Consider the following 27,793-nt stretch of genomic DNA (forward strand, 5'->3'; position numbering starts at 1 on the left):
ATAGGACGGCTTGCGCCGTCCTATCTTAGGTTGCAATATTGAGGCTGGCCGCTAGGTGGCGCTTACATTGCGGTCAGCGTAGAATATGTAAATTAGTAGATACGCCGATTCACAAACGTACGCCCGGCCGCCGCAGTACATTTACGCCGTTTCCGTAAGGCATTATCAGGCCTAAAGTTATTCCATCTCTTGCATATAAGCATTAAAATTCAAATTTTTATGTAGCGCCCTGCTCCCATTGAGTGGGCGCTATGTGTTAAATTATAGTTGCCTGAGCAGTAGTTTTGGCTCAGAATGATTATTCTAAATTATTCTAAATTGTTGTCTCTGTTCAGTTCGGCTGGGTTGCACAGGTTTCCCCCTGACGGTGGGTGTCGCTATCACCGCAAGTCACGGTTGGAAAAGCAACAGGCTGGACGTATCTCTCTCTCAGAAGAGGCTCAGGGGGCGTGGTCAACCCGCTGTGCATTCTGGGGAGGGGTACTTAAGGGACAGACGCCGCTTATCGGGATTCATCTTCCAATCCCGACCTGAGGGCCCTCATGGCCTCAGGGATGTTCAGCTGGTTTGTAGCCTCAGGGCCGGCTGGCTCGAGGCCTAGCAACTGAGAGTAGGCCCAGGAGTTTCTGGGGCCTACTGATCCAGGGATGGTCCTTCGCTGTCTTGTCTATTGAAGGAAGCTGAACCAGTGGGATTCAATTAATGGACGTACCCTGGCGGATTTGCCTCACTGTGCTGCCGGTCCGGCTGAAAGATTCTAAGCACCGTGAGTCATGTAACTTTTGTTGGAACTGTGTCGAGTGTACAGTCAGTTACATGATCTTGTGGCAGAAGATCCCGGAACGGCCTGACAACACTCATCAGGTCTGTGGCAGAGACTTTGTCGAGCTTTGCATCAGCTGCTAGGCCAGTGAGAGTAGACCTATCTGGTGGTTCCTGGAATCCAGTGTGGAGCTGAGCTAATCCTCTGGGTCTAAGCGGTGCCCGTGATCCGCAAAGCAAAAGTGCCCGAGTCTTTCCCTGTCCCTTTACCCCTCTGTTGGAGAACTTTGTTAATAAAACCTGTGAAAGAGACTTTGTGTTGGTGCGTACATTCTTGTGGACAACTCTTCAAGGACAACCCCTGAAGCGAGCATATGGAAAAGTAAGGTAACGGCAGACCCAAATCTAAACCAGCAGCTCCTTCGGGGGTAGTGCTACATTTATTTTTCCTGTTCGGCTCCCATAGACTTCAATGTGGTTCTCTGTTCAGGTTAGAACATTTCCTGTTTGGGAGTTCTGCTGTGAACTGAACAGGGGGGTGTTCGACCTTTCCCTACTCCCTAACATGGACACAGATAGCAGTGGAAACCTGATAGGGTGCTCTAATCCCTCTCTAATCCAATTAGTTTTACTTTAATTAAACTAAATCATGTAATGGAGAACAAATGGTAATAAAAAGAAAAACGAAAAAGCAAACAACTGAATGAGATGATTCTGCAGAGTTTGGTGATCTGGTCTGTGATGATGCGATCAGATCACCATGAGATAAATTTGCAGGCTACATAATGGGTGTCAATATTATCATCCTACCGGGACTTACCTCTTCGGAAATTGCCCCCTTCCAGTTCAAAGGCCTCAACCTTGACATCCATGAGCACAATGCTCACTTCAGGACTAACCATAAATGTTTTTTCTTCATCTATAAATGATTTCCCATGTGAGGTAGCCAGGGCTTCCAGAAACTCAAATTCACCTAAGATGTTCTCCTCTGTAAAGCAAAAAGAGACAGATGTGGGTGCAGAATGATGCAGCAGCAACAATACACACTCAGTCTAGATGTAATCAAGATAACTTGTATTAAAGTAGAGGCAAAACAGTTCACAAAAGGCCCGGGGGAAGAAAAACCCAACAGGGAACACTTAAAATTGACAGAAGCTTGTACTGGAGCAAATATCCAGGGTGGAATGCAGCCTGGCCGGTCTGAGCCCAAATGGGGCGGTATTCAGGAATAGAAGTGGGTCCCTGCGCTTTCCCTACTCATCTAGAACCTTTCCCTTCCACTAATACTGTGACAAACGGGTGACCTGTCCCTACTCTATCCCCACTCTAAAAGCACGGCTAACTCAGGAACCAGGGCTCTATCTGGCTCTATCTGACCCAAGATGGCCGCCAGAGTCACATGGGCTGACAACATCCAACTGAATCACTGCTCCAGTGACCCAGGAAAACATGGAGGAACCATGTTCCCTCTAATTTCCTCTCCCTCTACACTTGAGTGCCATCTGCAGTGGAGAATCTAGACTGTACCTGACTACAGATAGTTTACAGCTGAGCATAACTGCCAAGTGTAGGAAGACAAAGGATGTATGGTGGGAGGATGATATACATAGGAAACACGGTTGGACATGGCTTGAGCTGGTATAAAAAGAGATTGATGCTATCCTTGCCTAGATTAATATATAAGGCCGTCCAGCTGTGCATCATGAGGGCCATTACCCAACCAATAATGGAAAAAAAAATACAAGTGAGGTTAACAAGGAAAACCTGTCTAGAATAATGTATGGACACAAGGCTGAACTTAGCTAGGACCATTAAACCAAGGACCAAAACTGATTATAGTCATGACTAATGGAAGTAAATAAAGGAACAAGACCGGGCCTAGTACTCAAGAATTTAATATAGCACCCTCTAGTGTGTGCTACTAGTGGTGAGAGTAGGAAAAGCATAGCTGGCTCTGGGTTAGACCTCAGTCATTAAATCTTGGTCAGGATTACTAGAGGCCAGGGCTGAATGGCTCATCCTGGCAGCTCTCTGATGCTCTCTGGTGCCTCCCCCTGTATCTAGGACATTGGAGAATGTTCTAGAACTAGTGGGTGGAGTCTAGGAGGGGCTGCCATGAATATTTATGGGCCCTCAGCCAATACCCAGGAGTGGGCCTGGCAGGGGACTGGAAAACCCATAAATAGACATGAGCCATACCAGCAAGGGAAGTCGTGTGGAAGATAGAGATGCAGTGCTGAGGGAGTCTGTCCGTGGCCCTTGAGGGACCCCTTACTGGGGGGGTTTACCTCAGGCTGGAGCTCAGAAGGCTGACCAGGAGGCAGTTGGAGGGATTCAAGCTGGAGAGGCATCAGCAGCAGAGAGAGCAAGCAGGGACAGACAAGGGGAGAGACTGCCATCTGTAGCAGATGTCTCTTGAAGACAGCTGTGTGCCAAGTCTTCATCCAATCTTGCCCTGGGAAATCTCCATGTGTATGTATCAGTCAGGCAAGACTGGGGCAAAGAGACAGTCATGAAGACTGGGAATTAAAGAAGCCAAGTGTGGCTGGTGGCTGCCAGGTGGGAAAGCATTCTGGAAGCAAGTGGAACTTTCTGTGTTGGAGTAAATGAAGGAAATGCTATGTGTACCTGTGGGGTATAAAGTTTGTGTCTGAGTTTCAATAAAAAATCATTCCTTTAGATTGTACCTTACATTGTGTCCGTGTATCATGTTTGGGGTAAAAAGGGCTATTATTAGCTCTTGGTCTGCTCGGAACGATTTGGAGGGCAGGAGGCATTCTTTGGCAGAAGGAGGCACCTAATCGGGGTGCCAATCAGTTCCGTCACAGCCGCTTCAGTTGTACAGTCCCAGGAACTGTGCGCAGAGATAGTGAAAACCCCTGATAATGGGCACAGCAGGTGTACAGACCTGGGAACTCAGCATAGAGACAGTGGAAACTCCTCATAATGGGCACAGCAGGTGTACAGACCTGGGAACTCAGCATAGAGATAGTGGAAACTCCTCATAATGGGCACAGCAGGTGTACAGATTTGGGAACTCAGCACAGCAATGGTGTAAACTCCTTATAATGGGCACAGCAGATGTACAGACCCATAAACTCAACACAGGGATGGTGGGAACCCCTCATAATGGGCACAGCAGGTGTGCAGACCCGAAAATCAGCATAGAGATAGTGGAAACTCCTCATAATGGGCACAGCAGGTGCACAGACCTAGAAACTCAACACAGGGATGTTGGGGACCTCTCATAATGGGCACAGAAGGTGTTAAGACCTGGGAAATCAGCACAGGGATGGTGGAACACTGTCTTAATGGGCACTTCAGGTATGCAAACCCAGGAACTCAGCGTATAGATAGTGGAAACTCCCAGTGGTGGCTGGTGCTCAAATTTTTTGGGGGGGCTCAAAGGAAAAAAAAAATTGCAGTCTCACTGTGCCCAAACGCAGCCACTGTTACATGCCATCAAATGCAGCCACTGTGCCATACATTGTCACCACTGTGCCATGCCATCAAATGCAGCCACTGTGCCATACATTGTCACCACTGTGCCATACATTGTCACCACTGTGCCATGCCATTAAACGCAGCCACTGTGCCATACATTGTCACCACTGTGCCATGCCATTAAACGCAGCCACTGTGCCATACATTGTCACCACTGTGCCATGCCATTAAACGCAGCCACTGTGCCATACATTGTCACCACTGTGCCATGCCATTAAACGCAGCCACTGTGCCATCCATTGTCACCACTGTGCCATGCCATTAAACGCAGCCACTGTGCCATCCATTGTCACCACTGTGCCATGCCATTAAACGCAGCCACTGTGCCATACATTGTCACCACTGTGCCATGCCATTAAACGCAGCCACTGTGCCATCCATTGTCACCACTGTGCCATCCATTGTCACCACTGTGCCATGCCATTAAACGCAGCCACTGTGCCATACATTGTCACCACTGTGCCATGCCATTAAACGCAGCCACTGTGCCATCCATTGTCACCACTGTGCCATGCCATTAAACGCAGCCACTGTGCCATCCATTGTCACCACTGTGCCATGCCAGTAAACGCAGCCACTATGCCCTTTAATGGTCGCCGCTGTGCCAATTGTCCCCACTGTGCCCTGTAAATTGCGTTCTTCCCCCCCGCCCGGCACTTACCTTTACTGGAGTCAGGCATCCACGTCCCACGATGTCTTCTTCCGCCCTCGATGACTGACAGGCGTCTCAGCCAATCAGGTTACAGGTAGCCAGAACCGGTCAACGTGATTGGCTGAGACGCCTGTCATCTTATTCAAGGGGCGTACAGTCTGTGCGCTCCGAGAATAAGCTTCCAGGACCCGAGGGCTGTATTGGGAAAGCCTATCAGAGCTGTTGGCTTTGATAGACATTTCCCTACAGCCAACCAGCTGGCGTTATTCAGATGCCCGGACATTGAGCGCCGACCATCTGAATAACAGCGGCAGCGGCGAAAATAACATAGATTCGTGCAATGCATGAATCTATGTTATTTCACTCAGTGGCGGTGAGAGCCAGAGGGGGCGGCGCTCCAGCGCCCTCTATGGACGAACCGCCACTGGAAACTCCTCATAATGGGCACAGCAGGTGTACAAACCCAGAAACTCAGCACAGGGATGGTGGGAACCCCTCATAACGGGCACAGCAGGTGTACAGACCCGGGAACACAGCACAGGGATGGTGGGACCCTGTCATTATGGGTACTTCAGGTGTGCAGACCCAGGAACTCAGCACAGGGATGGTGGGAACCCCTCATAATGGTCACAGCAGATGTACAGACCTGGGAACTCAATGCAGGGAACTCGCCAAAAGAGAACCCAAGAGAGAGAAGACACTGTCAACTGTTTAACTCTCGAGCTTTCACCAAACAAATATCAGTTTTGGATAGAATGACCATTAAACTTGGACCAGTACATTTACATTTGAACACAGTGCTAACAAGTTTAATTTGTTGTTAAATTATCCTTACAGTTTTTTCTTTGGCGTATTACCTTTTCCCTGGATGTAAATATTAATATACCTCAGGTAAAATGATCTCTTAGGCTTGTTCTGGAAAAGAAGAGTAAAAAAAAGAAAAAATGTTTAATCTTAGAATACAAAATTTACAACTATACATCTCATGTCATCTGATATCTGGAGATCAAATAGCCCCTCTTAATACAAATGGCTTCCCATGATATGACCTTTTCATTATTAGGGATATGTTTCATGCTGAGGGCTACCACGTGTTTGCAGTGAATCTTGAGTGTTAGTGGTTGGCCAGTCTGGTGGACTAATGCAATTCTTTGTAATCATAATGCACTGCGTGGCCTTTGAATTTAAGTCAGCTGGCTTGAAAGGGCCAATACTGGGGGCTTTGTTATGTGCCAGCCTACCTAATATAAAATGATAGGTGCCCAGCAGCCATTTGTCACTGGGCGTTGGAGTCGGTTAGGGAGAGCTGATGGTCTATGTATAAAAAGTTAGTTCGTTTCTGTACTGTGCTGTGCTACTAAGGCTACTAATGCTCAAGGGCGGACGCAAATGCGCATGCACAGCCGCGATCCTGCAAGTGCCCATGATGCCAGGCACACAATGTGCACATGCACATGAATATTTGCGCATGCACCAATAAACGTTGGCACCAGGTGCCATATATAAATAAATGCAGCAGTTGCAATAGTGCTTTGCTGTCTGATCTGCAGCTGTACCTGCATTCCTTAAACTTGATCCTGTTATTCCAATGTTTAACCAGGCTTACCTCTGACTCTATTGAATCTCTCCTACCTTGACCCTGGCCTGTATCTGGACTTTGCTCTTGTCTCTTGCGCATCTGCCTGAACTCACGTTGCTGATCTGTGCCTGTACCCCAACTATTCTTTGCCTGCCATCTATGCCTGCATCTGATCGTCTGTTACCAACACGGCTCGTCTGTCCATGCATCCGGGTATCTGTTCTGCTCCGCATGCACCTGCCTGGTCCCTGCTGCCACCAGCCTGAAATCTGATGGCCTGCCAAAGCCTGCCGTTTAACCTTAAACCCTGCCAGCCTTTAACCCTGGTGACACATACACCATGCAGAAGACGATCCAGGCACCCATACATCACCATGCTCTTGCGGCCACTGTTACAACATTGGTGGTCCCTGAGCCGGGGTTGTACGTAAGGCCTTCCCTCTGCACGTCAGGCACACATTCACAGTTCAGACACTCAACAGCCCTATGTAGGACTACCTTTTCGTATGTGTCAGCAAAAACTGTAGTCACTGAATAGTTGGTGGTTTCCCTGTGTATCCTAATGTGCATCTAAACCCAAAAATAAAAGTATACAATTACAGCTTACCTATCCTTAGATGTGGTGGCTGCATTCGTTTTCTGTTTTGGGCGCAAACAAATTAATGCAGCCACCTGTAATGCATACCCCTAGCGGAGGTGGTCAGACACTATAGCTGGCTACTGTGTTTGTCACCTATAGCTGCCCCCTTTACCATAAGGCAAGCAGGTCTATTTGTACTCAGTTGCCCCCCAGGTAGGGTGACCACGTGTCCCGGATTGCCCGGGACAGTCCTGCATTTTGCAGGTCTGTCCCGGGTACCTTCATGCCAGGACAATACAGTGTCCCGGAATAAAACTGACACAGCCACCCCCTGGGCGGATCTGATGGCCCCAAAAAAGGCTGCCACATCACCACTTTACTCACTGACATTACTTGTCCTGGCCGTGGATGCCAGGAGGAGCACAATCCCCGGCCCCTGCTTGTGATTGGAGAAATCATACATCCCGCCTCTTGTGTCCAATGACTGTGCTGTGATTCGTTACAACACAAGCTGATTTTTGGGAAGGGGGGTGTCCCCGAATGGTAGTTTGGAAATGTGGTCACCCTACCCCCAGGTCGTATACACAATGCTAAAGTGCCTGACTACCACACCCCAGCAGGTGCGTACTGAGTACAGCAAACAGATACTTGCGGTTGGCAGACAGGCAGAGGGGTTTAATGTCAGTCCAGGTACAGGACAGACAAAGTTCAGAATAGTCAGGGTGAAATGCATAATAAAAAGTCAGGCAGAGTTCAGAGAGTAGTCAGAGTCCCAATTCAAGGTCATGGGCAGACAGACAGGGAGCTTGGAGAACGTGTTACAAACACTATCACAAGCATGAGATTGCAGGTTTGCCTGGCTTAAATCAGGTTTGCTCTCCACCCAGAGACTGGCAACTTCAATCACCTTGCAGGTGGACAGACAGAGAGGGGGAATGTGTCACAGCCAAAACCAGGATGATGGAATGAGAACAGCAGCTGTCATGGTAACCTGCAATATATTTAATTTTTGCTTTTGGATTGATATATGCTTTAACATAGACATACTGATGCAGTACATGATCATCCTAATACATATTGTCACTCTAGTAGTTGCTGCATGACATCTCCAAGGCACGGAACAGGTGCGTTTAAAGCGGGGGTTCACCCCAAAAAAATGTTTTAACATTACATTCAGCCGAGTTGTCCTAATGACCGTCGCATACAGCACGTCACGAGTTGCCGAAAGAAGCCGAACATCGGTGCCGCTCTATACGGCGCCTGCGCACCGACGTTTGGCTTCTTTCGGCAACTCGTGATGCGCAGTATGCGACGGTCGGAAGCCTGTCAATCAATTAGGAACGTCCAGTCCCGCAGAAGACATACCCGGAAGCGGCGGTGAAAATAGGGTATGTACGGGGGAAAAAAAACAGCCGATTGTCATTAGGACAACTTGGCTGAATGCAATGTTAAAAATGTATTTTTTGGGTGAACCTCCGCTTTAACAATCACCTTCCTCATGGTGAGTCTACAGCAAGAGCTCTGCAAGTGAAAATTCAGCCACAGTGACCCCTGTGGTGGGATGACTATTGCACAACATACAGTAACTGAACCAGAACTTGCAGCAGACTTGCAGAATGTTTGCAAAGAAAGTTGATCTGGAGTCATGCAATGCGGACTTGCTGCAATTGTGCAACAAACATGTCAAGCCTGGCAAGCCTAGTACAGTAATAGCTTAGCAAGTCATTTTCAAACTTGCAGCTTAATTGCTTGCTATCTGGGCAAATCATCAAAAATTGATATTGCATATACAAAACACAAGTTGCATAATAGTATACTGTACATTTTTGAGTATATACAGTGGAGAAAATCATAATTTGAACCCCTGCAGATTTGGTAGGTTTGCCCACTTACAAAGAAATGAACGGTCTATAATTTTTATGGTGTTCTTAGGGTCATATTCAGGATTGTTCTTCCTCCAAACACGGCGAGTCAAGTTAATGCCAAAGAACTACATTTTTGTCTCATCTGACCCCAGCACTTTCTCCCAATCCTTCTGTAGCGCTACCCCCGCAGAAGCCGCTGGTTAGATTTGGGACGGCATGTTATGTTACCTCTGTGATGTGTCTAGGGATGATGATGATGATGAGGATGATGCAATAACGGAATGTCCAAACAGCAGGGTGTCGTTTTCTGTGCTTTTATTTCTTGCCCAACATGGCAAACAGTTAACTTGAGGTGGATAGAAATAGATTGGTGAAAGGAGAATTTGCAGATTCAGGCCTATGGATAACGGAAGCAGTCCTGCCTCCAATGGGACTTTAACTCATGTCGCCACTCCAGCCGGAGTGGGTATAGTGTACCTGGACAGGCCTCTCACACCGACCTGGCAGCCAGGATATCACTCGGGACCTTTGAGAAGGAACAAGTCTCTGCCACCGACTTGGCTCTAATGGAATTAGGATTAGGAGTGGAACCTCTGCCACAGGCTCTCTACTCAGGAACGTAGATAATAGAGCGAATCCTCTCAACGAATATAAATTTGCCTGAATCTCCCCCAGGTAGACTTCTTGGTTTTTTGGGGGTCACAGACTGACAAGTTGCAGCATACAACTTCTCAGTGTCCGGCCACCCAGATCCCCGATGGATTGTCTAAGCCCTGTTGGATCACCTGCCTCCATGCTCACCTCAAACCGATGCCCCACCGAACAGCATAACTCACTTGAGATCTTTCTAATGAAGTGTGGGGACCCAGTAAGTCACTGGGGCCCCTTTGCAGCTTTAGTTGCTCCGGGCCATGAGGGCCCAGAGTCAGGAATTCCACGTAGCACGTGCGCCCCGGCCTGGTAGGCCATCTCACCGGGGCCCGTGATTGTGCGCACACCCTATAGGTGGGTGCTGCACCTGGAACCAGGAACGGGCCAAGACCCCACAAAATGGCGTCTGCCTAAGAAATACCCTCCCCCAGCATGCCCCGCGAGGGAAACACTCCTCTAATTGGCTGCTGGAGAAAGGTGGCTCCGCCTGGACCCCTCTGGCGCCACCTGCCCTCCAAAGATGGAACGGTATCTCTGGAACACATAATGAACCCACAGGACAGTCCAGCCTGGCAGAAACCCAATTTACACAAATCAACATGGATGAGTGCAAAGTAACTCTCTAACCCCCCTCTAAATTTAACATAGCACCTGTACTGAAAGTACACAGGCGCTACACTTCTTTAAATCAGTTAGATGTCCATTGGCATGAAAAATAATGACTATGACCCTAAGAACACCATCCCTACAGTTAAGCACGAAGGTGGAAACATTATGCTTTGGGGCTGTTTCTCTGCTAAAGGTACATGCTGACTTTGCCGCATTGAGGGGCCAATGGATTGCAAAATCCTGGATGAGAACCTTCTTCCCATAGCCAGAACACTAAATATGGGTCATGGACGGGTCTTTTAGCATGACAATGACCAAACATACCACCAAGGCCACAAAGGAGTGGATCAAGAAGAAGCACATTAAAGTCATGGAGTAGCCTAGCCAGTCTCCACACCTTAATCCTATAGAAAATGTATGGAGGGAACTGAAACTTCGAGTTGCCAACTGACAGCCAAGAAATCTTAAGGATTCAGAGAAGATCTGTAAAAAAGAGTGGACCAGAATCCCTCCTGAGATGTGTGCAAACATGATCACCAACTACAAGAAACGTCTGGCCTCTGTGCTTCCCAACAAGGGTTTCTCCACCAAGTACTAAGTCATGTTTTGCTTGGGGATCAAATACTTATCCTGCAACTTCATATATACTGTAAAATGGAAGTAAACATACTATAATTACATCTCTCTCATAGCACCATGTACCGCCAATGGATTTCAATACTAGTCACTATCCAGATTTCTAAAAGAGCTGCTTATACACATGTAAATTCAAAAATAATCCCAGACATGGGGAGCCAATAGTAATGCTTACAATTTTTTAGTGGTACCCCCATAGGGGATGCTGAGTGTTGTAGTCCGTCTATTACCCTGCCCAGCCAGGCACACAATTCTAATTCACCCTCAGGCAGAAAACCAGTCCTCGAACTTTGTTTTGTATTTTTATTGAGGGGAATAAACTTGGATGGGGATGGGATATTTATGAGAGGCCCAAACTGATTTGCAGAACAATACACATGAGACCAACTATATACACCTCTGGTATATACAACTCCAATCTTCAACTCCAGCACATCACTTGTTTGTAGACTATCTCTCCTCAACACCTCCAGCACATCACTTGCTTGCACTTCCTGGACCAGCTAGCACTGATTTGTAGGCCTGACACTGGTTTAGCCAGGCCTAGAGTGAAGACCCTTTGCAGGCAGGGACTGTCGGCCCCTTTAGTGTAGCAAAAAAATAGTAGTCCTTAGTGCTAGCTGCCCACATGGCTACTGAGCCCATTTCCACATCTTCACACCCTGCCAGCACTCATGGTTGCAGCTGCCTCTCTCCACTGCCCGTGACACCCCAGACCACTCCTCTGGCTCTGCACCCATCTCAGACTGCACTGTCCCAGTCCTCTCAGGCTTGCCTCCCAGATCTCCCAACTGAGTGACATTCACCAGTCCTCTTGGCTGTGACCTGTTGTTCCTCTCCTGGAGACTTTGCCTGTCAGTGCTCTCCCACTGTCCTCTCTTGCTCCTGTTCCACCTGTCCAGGACACCTTCGTGTGTATTTAAAGAGGCCTGCCTCCTGCCAATCCAAGTTGGGGATTGGTCAGGACTCCTCTAAACACTAGAAGCAGCTACACCCCCTCTTCTTTCTTTTCAGCATATTCTAGAAGGCTCTGGAAAGAAGTAGGAGGTCTTGTGAAGTGATGCAGCTCTACACTGAGTCACTCCCAACCCAGATCAAAACACACCCAGGCTGGGCTCCCAGCCAAGCATGGTAATTTACCTACTCTCAAAAAAAAAGCAAATCAGTATCCTTCTAGCACACTAGAGAGTGCTACAAAAATAAACGGGGGAGTGTTAGCATTTACTAGTCCTAGCCAGAACCTTTTACACAAGGGAGGGGGAAGAGCGTGAATTACCAATGGGGTCCCACTCATTTTTAATATCAGTCAGTAGGGTACTGGAGTAACTTAAGATTGAAACAAGATTAAACTGCAATCCTCTGCCACAAATCCCTGAAAAAGAATCTTCAAATTCTCATCAGACCAGTACTTGCCACCCACTGTCCTAAATAAAGTTTGCCCTTTGTCCACAATCTTAGTATCTTACCTAGGACTTTTTATCAGCGAGAACATGACAGTATTCTGTTGTGCCACCTCCAACACTGACCTGTCCTCACGAGTAAACACAGAAGCTAGTATTGGAAGTTTTCTGCACTGCTCAATTCCTCTGCCAGCTTCTGTGTTTACCCCAAGCTGAGCAGCACCAATGTCACTGGTTCCCCTGCAGCTCTTGCAAAGGACATTTTCCCTGGCAGTCTCAGGTGAGTGAGAGGGAGAGCTGTGTACCGGGGGGCTATGCACTTTGGGGAAAGGGGGAGTGGAGAGGGAGAGCTATGTCTTGGAGAGGGGGGCTTTGTTCTGTGACGGGGAGCTTTCTACTGGGAGGGTTAGGGGAGAGCTTGTTACTGGAGAGGAACAGAGGTTGGTGGAAAGTTCTGTACTGTAGGAGAGCTCTGTACTAGGGGATGGGGTAGATTTTGGGGGAGAAGGTAATTTTTGGTTATACACCAGCTTGTGTTACCCACTCCTGAGCCTTGCATGATATACATTGTTGAGACTTTAACCCTGTGTGATATGCACTTTTGAGCCTTTAGCCATGTGCAATACACACCCCAAAGCCTTTAGCCATGTGCTATACACAATTCTGAGCCCTGCACGATATGCACTCCTGAGCCCTGCCTGATATGCACTCCTGAGCCATGTCCTCTGTGTGTTACGCATGCCTGAACCTTGCCCTGTGTCATATGCACTCCAGAGTTCTGTCCTAAGCATATTATGCATTCCTGAACCTTTCCCTGGTGTGATATGCACTCCGAAACCTTGCAAAAGACACAGTCCTGACCAACCCTTTGTGATACACACTCCCAAGCTCTGCACAATACATAAGCTCTGTATTATATGCACCCCTGAGCCCTGCTTGATATTCACTCCAGAGTCCTGTCCTAAGCATATTACGCATTCCTGAACCTTGCCCCGGTGTGTTACGCACTCCTAAGCCTTGCAAAAGACACAGTCCTGACCAATGAACCATTTGTTATACACACTCCCAAGCCCTGCACAATACGCACTCCTGAGCTCTGTATGATATGCACTCCTGAGCCCTGCTTGAAATTCACTCCAGAGTTCTGTCCTAAGCGTGTTACGCATTCCTGAATCTTACCCCGATGTGTTACGCACTCCTAAGCAAGGCACAGTCCTGGGCAATGAATCATTTGTGATACACACTCCCAAGCCCTTCACAATACAAAGTCATAAGCTCTGTATGATATGCACTCCTGAGCCCTGTTTGATATTTATTCCAGAGTTCTGTTCCAAGCGTGTTACGCATTTCTGAACCTTTCCCCCGATACTATACGCACTCCTAAGCCTTGCACAAGACATAGTCCCAAGCAATGAACCCTGTGAGATTCACTCTCCCAAGCCCTGCACAATACACACTCCTGAGCCCTGTATGATATGCACTCATGAGTGTTGCACCCTCCAAAATAGGCACTCATAAGTCTTCTACTCTATGTATTATACATTCCTTAACCTTTAGTACAGCAAAGAGACTCCACCTTCTCCTTATGAAGTTTCAATTGGACAAAACACAGCGGAGCTGAGTCTCTGTGCTGACATCATCCCGCTGCATGACCCGATTTGGCAGCATCGTTCTGTGTGTTTCACCAACTTAATTTGGAACCAACCCTTTTATAGAGATGGGAATGTCACAATGCCTCCATTATCATCCCTTCTAAGCTAACTGATAACAGTTTGAAGGCAAAGCATAGCATTATGGTTACAAAAAAAAAAAAAAATCAGTCTAGTGAATTCTCATGTTAGCTGGCTGGGTCTGTGAATCTTGAATATGCAGGATTTTCTGAAAATCCAAAGTAGAAATACACATGTTATACCTAATCATCATCTCTGTGCCTGCTGGACAGCCTGATTATTAGACATATTTTACCCTCATGTTCCATTTACTCATTTCATTCAATGCCCCATTCTGCACCATCCATACCTCAATGAAGGTCAAACCAAGATATCCATCTGGAAAGAATATTGCCAATCCTGCTCTCCCGTCTTCACAATACCCAATGACATTTGGGTTCGGAGGCGATGGGATGGTGACCTGAAGAATGCAACAAACACAATGATCAAGGTAAGACAGATCGGGGTGATGGCCTAAAAATTCTAGATCCTAGCAACAAAAGTAATTAACGGAGCTGAAAAATAGCCCAGTGCGCATGCTCCAGTTCTCGGCGGAAAACGTCAATGACGCCGACGTGTGCGTCATTGACGTAAAGTCGTATTCAAGAACGACTTAGGAAAACGACGTACCCGACGGGAAAAGATGACGCAGACCCGACGCCATACTTAACATGGCATACGTGGGACTGGCGTAAGGTTACCCCTCATATAGCAGGGGTAACCTTACGCTTACGCAAACGACGTAAGCGACGGTTACGCGAAGCAAATTCGTTTCGGGGAATCGGCGTATCAGGCTCATTTGCATAAACAAATGAGACCTGAACGTAAACGCCACCTAGCGGTCGACATAGTATTGCATTTAGGATCCGACGGTGTAAGTGATTTACACTAGTCGGATCCTAGCCTAAATCCGGCGTATCTTGTTTTGTGAATACAAAACAATGATACGCCGGCGGGAATTTCGAATTACGCCGGTGTATCAGTAGATACACCGGCGTAACTTGTTTGAGAATATGGCCCTACATTACCAAAAATATTGGGACACGCAGTCTTGTCTATGACTTGAGAACAGGATGTTATAGACATATAGTCATTGATCTGGTAATCACAAGATTTGATGGGATAATCTAAATCAATCCTAACTTTCCTTCAGGGCTGGGCTCAGCCCTTCCTTCTTAGAGTAGGCCACTAAGCTGTCGGTTAATTGCCAGCTCTAATCTTTCCACAGTGACTCACCTGGTGATGATATCCTGCTCGTCACTCCTGCTGGCTACTGAATCTGTTCAGTCCAGATCCTCTCTGCCATCGCCTGGTCAACATATCAGAGACTCTCTCCTGTGTACCTGTTGAAGACTCGCTTGGCTGACGCCCCTTCTTGTTCCTGATCCTGCTTGCTGCTCCTCTACGCTGATTCTCCGGTTTCCTGATTTCCTGGCTTGTCCTGAAATACCCTGATCCCTGGCTCCCTGACGTCCTGGCTTGTCTGACTATCGATTCCGGTTACCGAACTCGGTCTATGTTTTGCCTTTTACTATTATTATTAAACAAGCATGATTTTTACTGCACTTCTGTCTCGGTCTGATTCATGGTTTCTGACACACACCTGGATTCAATGTTCTTCACTGGCATTGGCATTCAGACCTTTAAAACTTCTAGATTATAATCAGGACTAACTTACCTTTCTGATCTTGGTGGTGTTCAGCATTACTATGAAGGTTGCCTTTATTCTTAGACAGACTCCTGATTCACCAGTCAGGATGTACTCTGTAGGAGAGGGTGCAGGAGAAGGTTCTTGTGTGATATGATGGATGTATGACACAGCATTACGATGTGTTGCGTGGTGTGTCTTTATATTCTCTACAGTAGTCGGTCTTGGTGTGACAGCTTGAGTACCGCCGATGTACTCTGCAATACAAAGATGATACGAAGATAGATAAGTGACATGACCAGTCTTCCCAACCTTCCCAACCTTCCAAATAATACCCTTTTTACCCTTTTAAACCCCTTTTATACCTTCCCCATATCTTACCCTTTTATTTCAAAATAACAGACCACACCGGAGTTGGAGTATAACTGGTCATAACAGCCTTTTTATTAACCAATAAAATAAATAACTACAAATAATAAATAATATTTTAAACCACAGTTACTTAACTCCCAGTCTGTTGGTCTCTGACGGCACCCCAAAACTTTTACACTTTCCACCACTACACTGCGGGACCATAATTTTACCATACCAGGCCTCCAGCCATATCACCAGCTCGGAGACAACCCCCTCCCGCAGTGCATCCATAACCGTATTCCAGCAGACACCGTTCCACTGGAATACATCAGAGGGGCACATACCACCGATGAACCCCCCACCATTTCCATGACATCTGATTTTTGCCACCGTCAAAGACCAAAGACATAATACTCACAAAACAAGATACGCTGGATTTAGACTAGGATTCGACTAGTGTAAGTCACTTACACTGTCGAATTCGATTTACGCCGGTGTATCAGTAGATACACCGGCGTAACTTGTTTGAGAATATGGCCCATAGTGGCAGCCGCTGTGGAGGAGCTAGAAATGACTCTGCCGGGAAAAGAAGAAAAAATGCAGCACCATCTAAGAGTAGCAGTACGAGACATTAATAACCACAATTACCTCTTCCGTAGTCACCCCCTTCCAGTGTAAAGGCCTGAATCTTGACATCTAGGAGCAGAACGCTCACTTTGGGACCAAGCCTCAACTTCACTATTTCAGAAGTAAATGAATGCCCAAGTGGGGTAATCAAGGTTCTTAGAGGTGCATATTCTCTAAACATGGGTCCACCTGTAAACCAAAAAGAGACAGATACAGTAGGTTATGTCTGAGCATGGCTGCCAAGTGTAGGAAAATAAATAATGTGTGGTTAGGGGATGGTATACAAAAAAAAAACAATGTTGGACATGGCTAGTATACAAACAGAATGCTAAACCTACCTATACCAATATACAAAGTAGGGTGACCACATGTCCCGGATTGCCCGGGACAGTCCCACATTTTGCAGGTCTGTCCCGGGCACCTTCATTCCAGGACAATACAGTGTCCCTGAATGAAACTGACACAGCCACCCCCCGGGCCCATCTAATGACCTTAAAAAGGCTGCCACATCACCGCTTTACTCACTGACAGTACTTGTCCTGGTCGAGAAAGCCTGGAGGAGCACAATCCCCGCCCCCTGCTTGTTATTGGAGAAATCATAAATCCCACCTTATGTGTCCAATCACTGTGCTGTGATTCGTTACAGCACAAGCTGATTTTTGGGAAGGGAGGGTGTCCCTGAATGGTAGTTGGAAATGTGGTCACCCTATATACAAGGCAGCCCAGGTAAATATCATGAGGGGCATTAACCAACTAACAACGAAAAATACAAGTAGGGTAAACAAGAAAAACTGTTGAAATCCTGCCTAGATTAACCACTTGCCGACTGCCTAACGGCGATATACGTCAGCAGGCAGGCACGTACCCGCTGCGTGCTCCGTGACCGCGCCCGCGGGACCCGGGGACTCAATGTCCGTGTCCAGCGATTGTGTCACGGAGCTGCAGAATGGAGAGATGCCTATGTAAACAAGGCATTTCCCTGTTCTGCCTAGTGACAGGACACTGATCTACTGTTCCCTGTCATCGGAAGCAGTGATCTCTGTCGTGTCACTTGTAGCCCACCCCCCCCCCACAGTTAGAATCACTCCCTAGGACACACTTAACCCCTTGATCGCCCCCTAGTGTTTAACCCCTTCCCTACCAGTGTCATTTACACAGTAATCAGTGCATTTGTATAGCACTGATCGCTGTATAAATGACAATGGTCCCAAAATAGTTTAACCCCTTTCCCCTATTTTGTAGACACTGAGGCCCAGATTCAGGTAGATTGGCGTAACGTATCTGATTTTTGTTACGCCGCCGCAGGTTTTTCAGGCAAGTGCTTTATTCACAAAGCACTTGCCTGTAAATTTGCGGCGGCGTATCGTAAATCACCCGGCGGAATTCAAATTCGGCGGGTAGGGGGCGTGTATCATTCAAATGAAGCCGTCTGTAAAATATCCCAGTGTGCATTGCTCCAAATGACGTCGCAAGGACGTCATTGGTTTCGACGTGAACGTAAATGACGTCCAGCCCCATTCACGGACGACTTACGCAAACAACATAACTTTTTAAAATTTTGACGCAGGAACAACGGCCATACTTAACATTGTTGCACCGCACTTATGCCACCATATAGCAGGGGCAACATTACACTGGGAAAAGCCTAACGTAAACGTTGTAACTTTACTGCGTCGGCCGCGCGTACGTTCGGGAATTCGCGTATCTAGCTTATTTGCATACTCGAAGCGGAATTCGACGGAAGCGCCACCTAGCGGGCAAAAAAAAAATTGCAGTTTAGATCCGACGGCGTAAGAGACTTACGCCTGTCGGATCGAATGGATATCTATGCGTAACTGATTCTAAGAATCAGTCGCATAGATACGACGGCCCAGATTAGGCCTTTTCGACGGCGTACATGGCGCTGCGCCATCGTAAGTCCTTTGAGAATCTGGCCCTATAACTTTTGCGCAAACCAATCAATATCCGCTTATTGTGTTTTTGTTTAAAATATGTAGACTACATATCGGCCTAAACTGAGGAAAAATTTAGTTTTTTTTATCTTTTTTGGGGGATATTTATTATAGCAAAAAGTTAAAAATATTTTTTTTCATTCAAAATTGACGCTCTTTTTTGTTTATAGCGCAAAAAATAAACACTGCAGAGGTGATCAAATACCACCAAAAGAAAGCTCTATTTGTGGGGGAAAAAGGACGTCAATTTTGTTTGGGATCCACATCGCACGACCGCGCAATTGTCAGTTAAAGCGTTACTAGGGTAGATTCACATAGATTAGCGGATCTTTAGATCCGCACAATCTATCTGATTTACAATCCGCCGGTGCAATTTTGCGAGGCTAGTGCAGTATTCAGAAAGCACTTACCTCCAAACTTGCGCCGGCGGATCGTAACTCCCCCGGCGGAATTCAAATTCCGTGGCTAGGGGGAGTGTACAATTTAAATCAGGCGCGTCCCCGCGCCGATTTAACTGCGCATGCGCCGCCGGCGAAATTTCCTAGTGCGCATGCTCCAAATGATGTCGCTAGGACGTCATTGTTTTCGGCGTGAACGTAAATTACGGCCATCCGTATTCGCGACCGACTTACGCAAACGACGTAAAAATTCAAAACTCGTCGCGGGAACGACGGCCATACTTAACATTGGATACGCCGCATATAGCAGGGGTAAGTATACGCCGGAAAAAGCCGAACGCAAACGACGGAAAAAAAAAAGCGACGGGCGGGCGTTCGTTTCTGAATCGGCGGAAATCGGAATTTGCATATTCGTCGCGTAAAAAACCGAAGCGCCACCTAGCGGCCGGCGGGAGATTGCAGCCTTAGATCCGACGGTGTAAGTCACTTACACCTGTCGGATCTAAGGGAGATCTATGCGGAACCGATTCTTATGAATCAGTCGCATAGATCCGACCGTCGGATCTCAGAGATACGACGGCGTATCAGGAGATACGCCGTCGTATCTCTTTCTGAATCTCCCCCACTGTGTCCATTTGAACAACAATGTAGATGCAAGGATCCCTCACGCTGTATTATGACGGGGGGGGGGGACTGGGGGATTCCCCCTTACCCGCCAGAATACACTGATCAGCGAGTGCAGCCATTGGCTGGTTGCTGTTTTTTCAGAATGACCGTTCGACAGAGGCCAGTTGTTATGAAGTTGTATTGGGTGTATTACCTTTGCCCTGGATGTAAACATAAATGGACTCCAAGCTAAACACACCGTCCGTCATTTTCTACAAAAAGAAAAGTACAAATTATTCCATCAATACAATTGTTACTAGTTGCTCCCACGCATTATATGTATTACTGCTGTTGCAATGCATTGTGTCATGTTATTAATATAGTGCTGTGGCTCCCAACCTTCTTCCACTTTCATTCCCCTTGGCAGCCCATTTTCATAAATGGCCTCCCCAGGACAGAGGGTGAAGTAGGGGATGAAGATATTATCGGTGTGATAAGTAGAACCATTCTCCAAGCTTGTCCTTCAGAAACAGCAAAGTTCTAGCATTCCCTCTGATCTTAGAACAGCTGGGTGGTAGTGATGGGGGAAAGATGGATGTGGAGAAAATCTGTAAGGACTCGTACAGACGAGCGCACATGTCCGATGAAAACCTTTCCGCGGACCGTTTTCATTGGACATGTCTGCTAGCAGATTTTGGTCTGATGGTTGTACACACCATCAAACCAAAATCCCCGCGGACAGACAGCGTGGTGACGACACGGTGACGTGGCGGCGACGTACGCGAACCCGGAAGTTCAATGCTTCCACGCATGCGTAGAATCACTTCGATGCCATGCACGGGTTCTCGGGCCAGCGGACATGTCCGATGAGTCGTACTGACCGTCGGACATGTCCGACGGACAGGCTCCCAGCGGACATGTTTCTTAGCATGCTAAGAAACATTTGTCCGCTGGAAACCTGTCCGGTCGGCCCTACACACGACCGAACATGTCCGCGGAAACTGGTCCGCGGACCAGTTTCAGCAGACATGTTCGGTCGTGTGTACGAGGCCTAAGAGCCACCATTTTTTTTCAAGTAACGAGTAGTAACAGTGCCAGAGGAGAGCAAGCCAATCTCGTCACTCTGCTAGCATTGCTAACTTTGTAAATCCTGCCCAGATGAATGAATGGACCAGTGGCGGTGCGTCCATAGAGGGCGCAGGAGCGCCTCCCCCTCTCTCCTGCACCGCTCTATCACCAAAAGCAGTGGCGGCTGGTGCTCAAAATTTTTGGGGGGGCGCAAATGGAAAAAAAAAATTCAGCCTCACTGTGGCCATCAAATGCAGCCACTGTGCCATCAATTGTCAGCACTGTGCCATGCCATCAAACGCAGCCACTGTGCCATCAATTCGCACCACTGTGCCAATTGTCACCACTGTGCCCTTTAATAGTCGCCACTGTGCCCATTGATGTCACTGTGCCCTTTAATTGTCGCCACTGTGCCCATTCATGCCGCTGTGCCAATTGTCCCTACTGTGCCCATTGTCCCCACTGTGCCTATTGTCGCCACAGTGCCCATTGATGTCACTGTGCCCTTTAATTGTCGCCACTGTGCCCATTCATGCTGCTGTGCCAATTGTCCCCATTATCCCCACTGTGCCTATTGTCGCCACTGTGCACACTGGCAGCAATTGATAGGGCACAATAGCAGGAATTGATGGGGCACACTGGCAATAATTTATGGGGCACACTGGCAGCAATTGATGGGGCACACTGGTGGCAATTGATGGGACACACTGGCGGAAATTTATGGGGCACAGTAGACGCAAATTGATGGGGCACACTGGCAGCAATTGATAGGCACACTGGCAGCAATTGATGGGCACACTGGCAGAAATTGATTGGGCACAGTGGTGGCAATTGTTGGGCACACTGGCAGCAATTGATGGGTACAGTGGCTGCATTTGATGGCACAGTAGTGGCAATTTATGGCTACAGTGGCTGCTTTTGATGGATTTTTTTTTCAGTTTGTTTGCGCCCCCCCATTTGTGAGCACCAGCCACCACTGGAACACAAGGTTGAGCTCAGCTAAGGACATCACACCAGGAGCCAAAACTGGTTAGAAGCTGATTGGCTACCATGCTCAGCTGCACCAGATTTTGCTTTGATTAAAGCGTAACTCCACTTTTGTTGAGAAAAAAACATTCCCCTCTGGGTGATCTACTGTATGTACAGTACATTGCAAGGATTGTAACAATCTTTGTTGCAGATTCCTACCTTTTGTTGTTCTGAATAAATACCTGTGTGTGTGTGTCTGTGCCTCTGTTCCGAGTGGGTCTAATGGGAGTGGTTTCATAATTAACTGTCAGGTGTGCAGCTACAGGGCACTAATGAGGAAATCTGCTGGGCTATTGAAAGAATCTCTCAAAAAATGAAATTTGTGTTGCAAGGGATGCCTGAAACCTGACTTGCATCTCAGGCAGACTTCTGGGAAAATTGGTGAGCCAATCACTGTAATGGGCGCCCTCTTGCGGCGTATTGCATTCCACGCTGGAACGCATACGGCGGCCGCGCGATGACATCATCGCCGGGTGCCTCGTGCGTTCCACCGTGGAACGCGGAAGTGCGGCTTGATTCAGTGCTTATGCACTACACCTGAGTCCCTCCTATCAACAGGACAGCGTGTCCTATTATTGTCGGCCATAGCCGGCCTGGCTACTAACGAACTACAGGTACTATCCATCCCCTCAAGTAAACGAGCAGCAACTGAGTAGCAGCGCAACCCGGATCCATGCTGGTTATCTACTGCCTCCTTCCACACTGCCCATCTTACTGCTGTGGCTGGGGACACCCTAGGATATCCTGCACCAGGAGACCCTCCAAGACGGAATCCCATTGCTGCTGCGATACTCTGCTTGCTGGAAAATACTCGTCCTCTGCAAACGGATAAGTACCATTACTATGTTACATTAGTTGCTCTAGAATTACCCGGATCGCATATAGTCTTCCTACGTACTGTGCTAGAGCCCTGGTTCACACTGGGTACGATTTGGAACGATTTGAGATGCGATTTGACATGTCAAATCGCATCTCAAATCGGCGGCAATTGTCGGCAATGGCACTGTCCTAATCAGTGCGACGCCGCATCTGCAATTTCAAAAAGTAGTTCCTGTACTACTTTTTGCGATTTCAGGCCGCGATTTACATTAAATTGCGGCCGAAATCGCGGCAAATCGCGGCAAAATCGCGGCCGCGAAATCGCGGTAAAATCGCGCATTTTACCGCGATTTTGAATTCGCAGCAGTGTGAACCTAGGCTGAAACTGTTTTTACTACCGTGCACCTTGAGATTACTTAATGTGGCTTCTTGAAACAGTTGTGGAAATCTTAAAGGGACATATACTATTAAACCATTTAAGCTTCAATTGTCGCTCTCAAGTTAATGCTACTTGCATACAGTATTTTTATATGCTACGTGCTTGACATTGGTTGTTATTTGTATACGGGCTTCCGCTCTAAAATGCTGAACATGTTTGTTATACCTTTTCTTGGCTAAGGTTGGAACGTATGTTGTAAAACCTCCTCCCTTAGTAGCCCAATGCATTCCTTATGTTAAGTGATATGATGTAGAGAACCCCCAAACTCCTGTTCTCTGATTGGAGTGACGCCTGGGGTCCCGTACTGATAATCATTTGCATAAGAGAAGTGCATTGGAATATTTATTGTAATCTATCTATGCTAGAGGTTGGAGGAAATTTGTAATACCTCCGCCCTTGGTAGCTCAACGCATTCTTATATGTGAGAGAGATGATGTAGTGACCCCCCCCCCCAAACTCCTGTTCTCTGATTGGAGTGACGCCTGGGGTCCAATACTGAAATCTCACAAAACATAGGGAGGTGCATTGAATTCCTTCCCTAACCGCAGTTGTGGTTCACTATCGTTCACCGTAGTTTGTGACAATCACACAAGCAGGAAATTACATATCTGGGGAGTGGTCAGTACACATTCTGTGTACAGAACAACTCCAGGTAGCCATATTGCAATGTATTCTCAGAAAAATACATTGGCTGCAGATTGAAAAGGAAAGGTAATTTTTTATAAACATTTAATTACAAAAAGATTTATGTCGCAATCATATGCGTTATATTATTTATTATTTATTTGCTATTTCTTTTCCCCATGGAAGTAGAGTTACCCTCTAAAAAAAAAAAAAATATCTGATTGTGTAAAAGAAACAATTTCCCATGATACTAACCCATCATCACCTCTGGACATCTTATGCCGCGTACACACGGTCGGACAAAACCGATTAGAATGGACCGAGGTTCAGTTTCATCGGTTCAAACTCACCGTGTGTATAGCCCATCGGTCTGTTGTCCTTTAGTCCAAAATTTTAAAACATGCTTTAAAATTGAACCGATGGCCCGCTGCCCAATCGATCCAAACCGAAGGTTCGTAGAGAAAGCATCGGTTCAAAATCCGCGCATGCTCAGAATCAAGTCGACGCATGCATTGAAGCATTGAACTTTGTTTTATTCAGCACGTCGTGTGTTTGACGTCACCGCGTTCTGACCCGATTGGTTTTTGGAACGATGGTGTGTACGCACATCAGGCTACTTCAGTGGTGAACCGATGGAAATGGCCCGTCGGACCATTCTCATCAGTTTGTAATGACCGTGTGTACGCGGTCTTATGGTTCTTTAGATATGTTCTACCCCTGATGTCCCATGAACCCATTACACCCCACACCCCAGGCTTTTGCCCTCCATACTGTACCTTTATAAACACCAGTCTAAGATATATTCCTGGTAATATCAGCGTCAGCCATGCTTTGTCATTATAACATCTACCATAGACCTCTGTGATTGGAGGTGATGGAATTGTGACCTGAAGAACACAAAGAACACATGGATTAGCGTAAGACTAACTAGACTTAAACATGCTTTTATTGTGTAATGTCGAACATTAGTAGTGTCGAGATTCATAACATCAAAAGGATTTCACAGAGCTGATCATTTCCTTATTCAATAAACCATGTTGATTACATCTCTCTCCAAATCTTTCCCTGGACGGTGTCAGATGTGACGAAATGCGTAGGGAGGAGCCAATGTCATCACCCATCGATTCCTGGGAAAGTGACCTGTCCGAGGATCGGATTTTCTTTGTTAGGCACTTAGCCATTTTAACATTTTCCATAAGGCTTCCATGAGGGTGTAATTGGACCTGGAGGAGGTGCACATTATCCCAGACCAGGACCATACAGATACACAAGCACATTTGACTCTTATCTCTAACAGAAAAAGTCTATTTGCTTTGGTAAGCATATTTGATCAAACATATGGTAGTAGATCAATGTGGGATCATTATCAATGAAGAAAATATTTGATCAAGGGTGGATTAAGATCTCATTCACCATTTTTGGACTGTCACTTCTTTTTGCACTTACTTATTTGAACTTCATTTAAAAATCATAATTTTTTTGCTAGAAAATTACTCAGAACCCCCAAACATTATATATATATATATTTTTTAGCGGCATTGCAGTGCATTGCTCGCTGATGATTGGCCAAGCATGCACTATGACCCGCATGCTTTGGCCAATCACAGCGCAGAAAAAACGGAGAGCCATAATTGGCCAAAGCCAGGGTGGCTTTGGCCTATTACGCCTATGGGGATTTAGTACACGCCCCACACTATATAAGACCGCCTGGAAGTCGACCTTGTGTAGTGTGTTACGGCGTGCTGAGAGATAGAGAGAGAGAGAGTGTCATTTCATTTGAGTTAGAAAGAGCAGGCAGGCGAGTCAGTTAGCTGCAGTTACAGTGTGTAGAGGATATATATGCATCCCAGGTGTTGTATATATATATATATATATGTATACACTGTATCCAGTTTAGCTAGAACCGTTCCTGTATTCTCTTCCTAATATACTGACAGGCAGGCAGATGAGTGGGCTGGCTGCAGTATTGTCACTTAGTGTACTGTGTCCTTTGCACAGTGTGCACCTAAAGCTTACCTGAATACAATTGCTGGTGTTCTCATACAAATACAGGTAGGGACCTGCAGTATTTTGTTTTAGTGTCCTTTTCACAGTGTGCACCTAAAGCTTACCTGACTACAATTGCTGGTATTCTCATACTAATACCACGGGCAGGGATCTGCAAGTATTTTCACTTAGTGTACTGTGTCCTCTGCAAAAAAGTGAATCGCAGAGCTAAATGAATTGTAAGAATTACATTGTAACACCTAATACAAGGCACAGCAACAGTGTGATGTCCAGTTACTGGAATGATTCCAGATTTGCAATGACCCTTCCCTTAGTCACTGCATTATAACTATTAGCCGATCAGAGTTGGAGAAACGCTACTGTTACAAACAATTACAATAGCATACTGTTGTAGGACTTGTTCTCCAGTGTTGATGTCTTTGTCAGACGAAACATACGCCGGGAGGTTGACGCGCTGACGTCATCGCAAGTGGACGGGCGCCTGCATGCCGGACGGCTTTTCTACATTATGGATGCTTTTTATATGAATGCTGTTTTTATCTTTTCTAAATGTAAGTGCACATTCTTACTTTTAATAAATACGTGTGCAATACTGTATCACACTATGTGAGTATTCTTACATTTTGGGAATACGTCGGGTGGATTCCCTGAGTATTGGAGTACCTCCAGTTTAATTTCACCCTTCCCTGTTTTCAGCTTGCTTCTGGTAAGGAGGAATTTTATGTGGTGGTGGATCACTAGTGCTTGCGGTGTTTTCTGTTGGCACCCCCAAGTGTGTGACCCAATTCAGAACCCCTATATGGACTTTCCTATCTCTTCCTATAGACTGCTCAATTTGTCATTTCATAATATTTTTGGGATTGTGGGACTGCCATCTTTTTAATTTTTCACTAATTTAATTGATTCAGTCACAATCATTTTTAGCGCAGCTTTTTATTATTACCATGTTGTAGGACTTGCCCTTTCCTGACAGCCCTGTCTATGACCTCAGAACAGGATGTCATATAGTCATTGATCTGGTAATCACAGGATCTGATGGGACTACCCAAACCAATCCTAAATTGTAACAACTGGATTCAATGTTTTTCATTGGCATTGGCTCTCCGGCCTTTACATCTTATATCTACAATACTCAGGACTAACTTACATTTTTGATCTTGGTGGTGTTCAGCATTATTATGAAGGTTGTTTTTATTCTTAGACAGACTCCTGATCCACCACTCACAACGTATTCTGTAGGAGAAGGTGGAGGAGAAGGTCCCTGTGTGGTATGATCGGTGGGTAGCACAGTGGTACGATGTGTGGGATGATCGGTGGGTAGCACAGTGGTACGATGTGTGGTATGATCGGTGGGTAGCACAGTGGTACGATGTGTGGTGGGGTGTTTGGTATCTTTTGGACAATTATCACACTGCAGAGTCGTTATATTCTGCATAGTAGTCGGTCTTGGTTTGACAGCTTGAGTGTCTCCGATGTTCTCTGCAATAAAAAGATAAGATGAAGACAGATGAGTGACATCTTAATGACAACTACAGATGTAATGTTTTTTCCGAATATATCAATAATCAATAGATCTCATCTTCATGGTTCAGAAACAATGACAAGGTATCACTTGTAAAAAGGCCCACATTTATTACCGTATTTATCCGCGTATACCGCGCACTTTTTTGCCCTGAAAATCAGGGCAAAATCGTGGGTGCGCGATATACGCCGATACCCGCTTCCCGCGCTTAGTTTGAATGCCTGCGCCGACATATACCGAGCGCAGTACACTCGGGTACATTCTGCCAGGCTCAGCTTCGCTCGTAGTCACGCTCTGTGACATTTATGGGTTAGAAGCCAAGCGTGGCCGAATATACCCAAGTGTACTGCGCTCGGTATATGTCAGTGGAGGCTTCAAACTGAGCGCGGGAAGCAGCGATTAGACACAGAGACAGCGCGGGAGAACACCACCGAGGTCGCAGCCGGACTGGAAGAGGCCGCCGATGGACGCCGGGCAAGACACCAAAACTGTAAGGCCTACATGTCGTACACACGACCAGACATGTCCGATGAAAACGATCCGCGGACCGTTTTCATCGGACATGTCTGCTGGGAGGTTTTGGTCTGATGTGTGTACACACCATCAGACCAAATTCCCCGCGGACAGAAAACGCGGTGACTTGGCGGCGACGATGATGCGGCGACGTGCGCGAACCAGGAAGTTCAATGCTTCCACGCATGCGACCAATCACTTTGACGCATGCGCGGGATTTCAGTCCGCTGGTTAGACATA

The 27,793-nt window shown here is 46.7% G+C and overlaps 1 protein-coding gene across 1 annotated transcript in view; it reads right to left on the reverse strand.

The window, feature by feature from the left end:
• The window catches only part of LOC120933680, a 69,125-nt gene that overhangs the window by 19,182 nt on the left and 22,150 nt on the right, over nt 1-27,793 (reverse strand). The window contains exons 2-9 of the mRNA XM_040347020.1: nt 26,666-26,997; nt 24,288-24,398; nt 19,747-19,804; nt 16,598-16,765; nt 15,626-15,852; nt 14,258-14,368; nt 5,776-5,833; nt 1,583-1,750 (exon numbers count right to left, since the gene is read on the reverse strand). Of these exons, the coding sequence (XP_040202954.1) occupies nt 1,583-1,750; nt 5,776-5,833; nt 14,258-14,368; nt 15,626-15,852; nt 16,598-16,765; nt 19,747-19,804; nt 24,288-24,398; nt 26,666-26,997 (1,233 nt within the window). The remainder of the gene's footprint in view (nt 1-1,582; nt 1,751-5,775; nt 5,834-14,257; nt 14,369-15,625; nt 15,853-16,597; nt 16,766-19,746; nt 19,805-24,287; nt 24,399-26,665; nt 26,998-27,793) is intronic.

The sequence above is a fragment of the Rana temporaria genome, chromosome 3, assembly GCF_905171775.1.
Source record: "Rana temporaria chromosome 3, aRanTem1.1, whole genome shotgun sequence".
Classification (NCBI taxonomy): domain Eukaryota; kingdom Metazoa; phylum Chordata; class Amphibia; order Anura; family Ranidae; genus Rana; species Rana temporaria.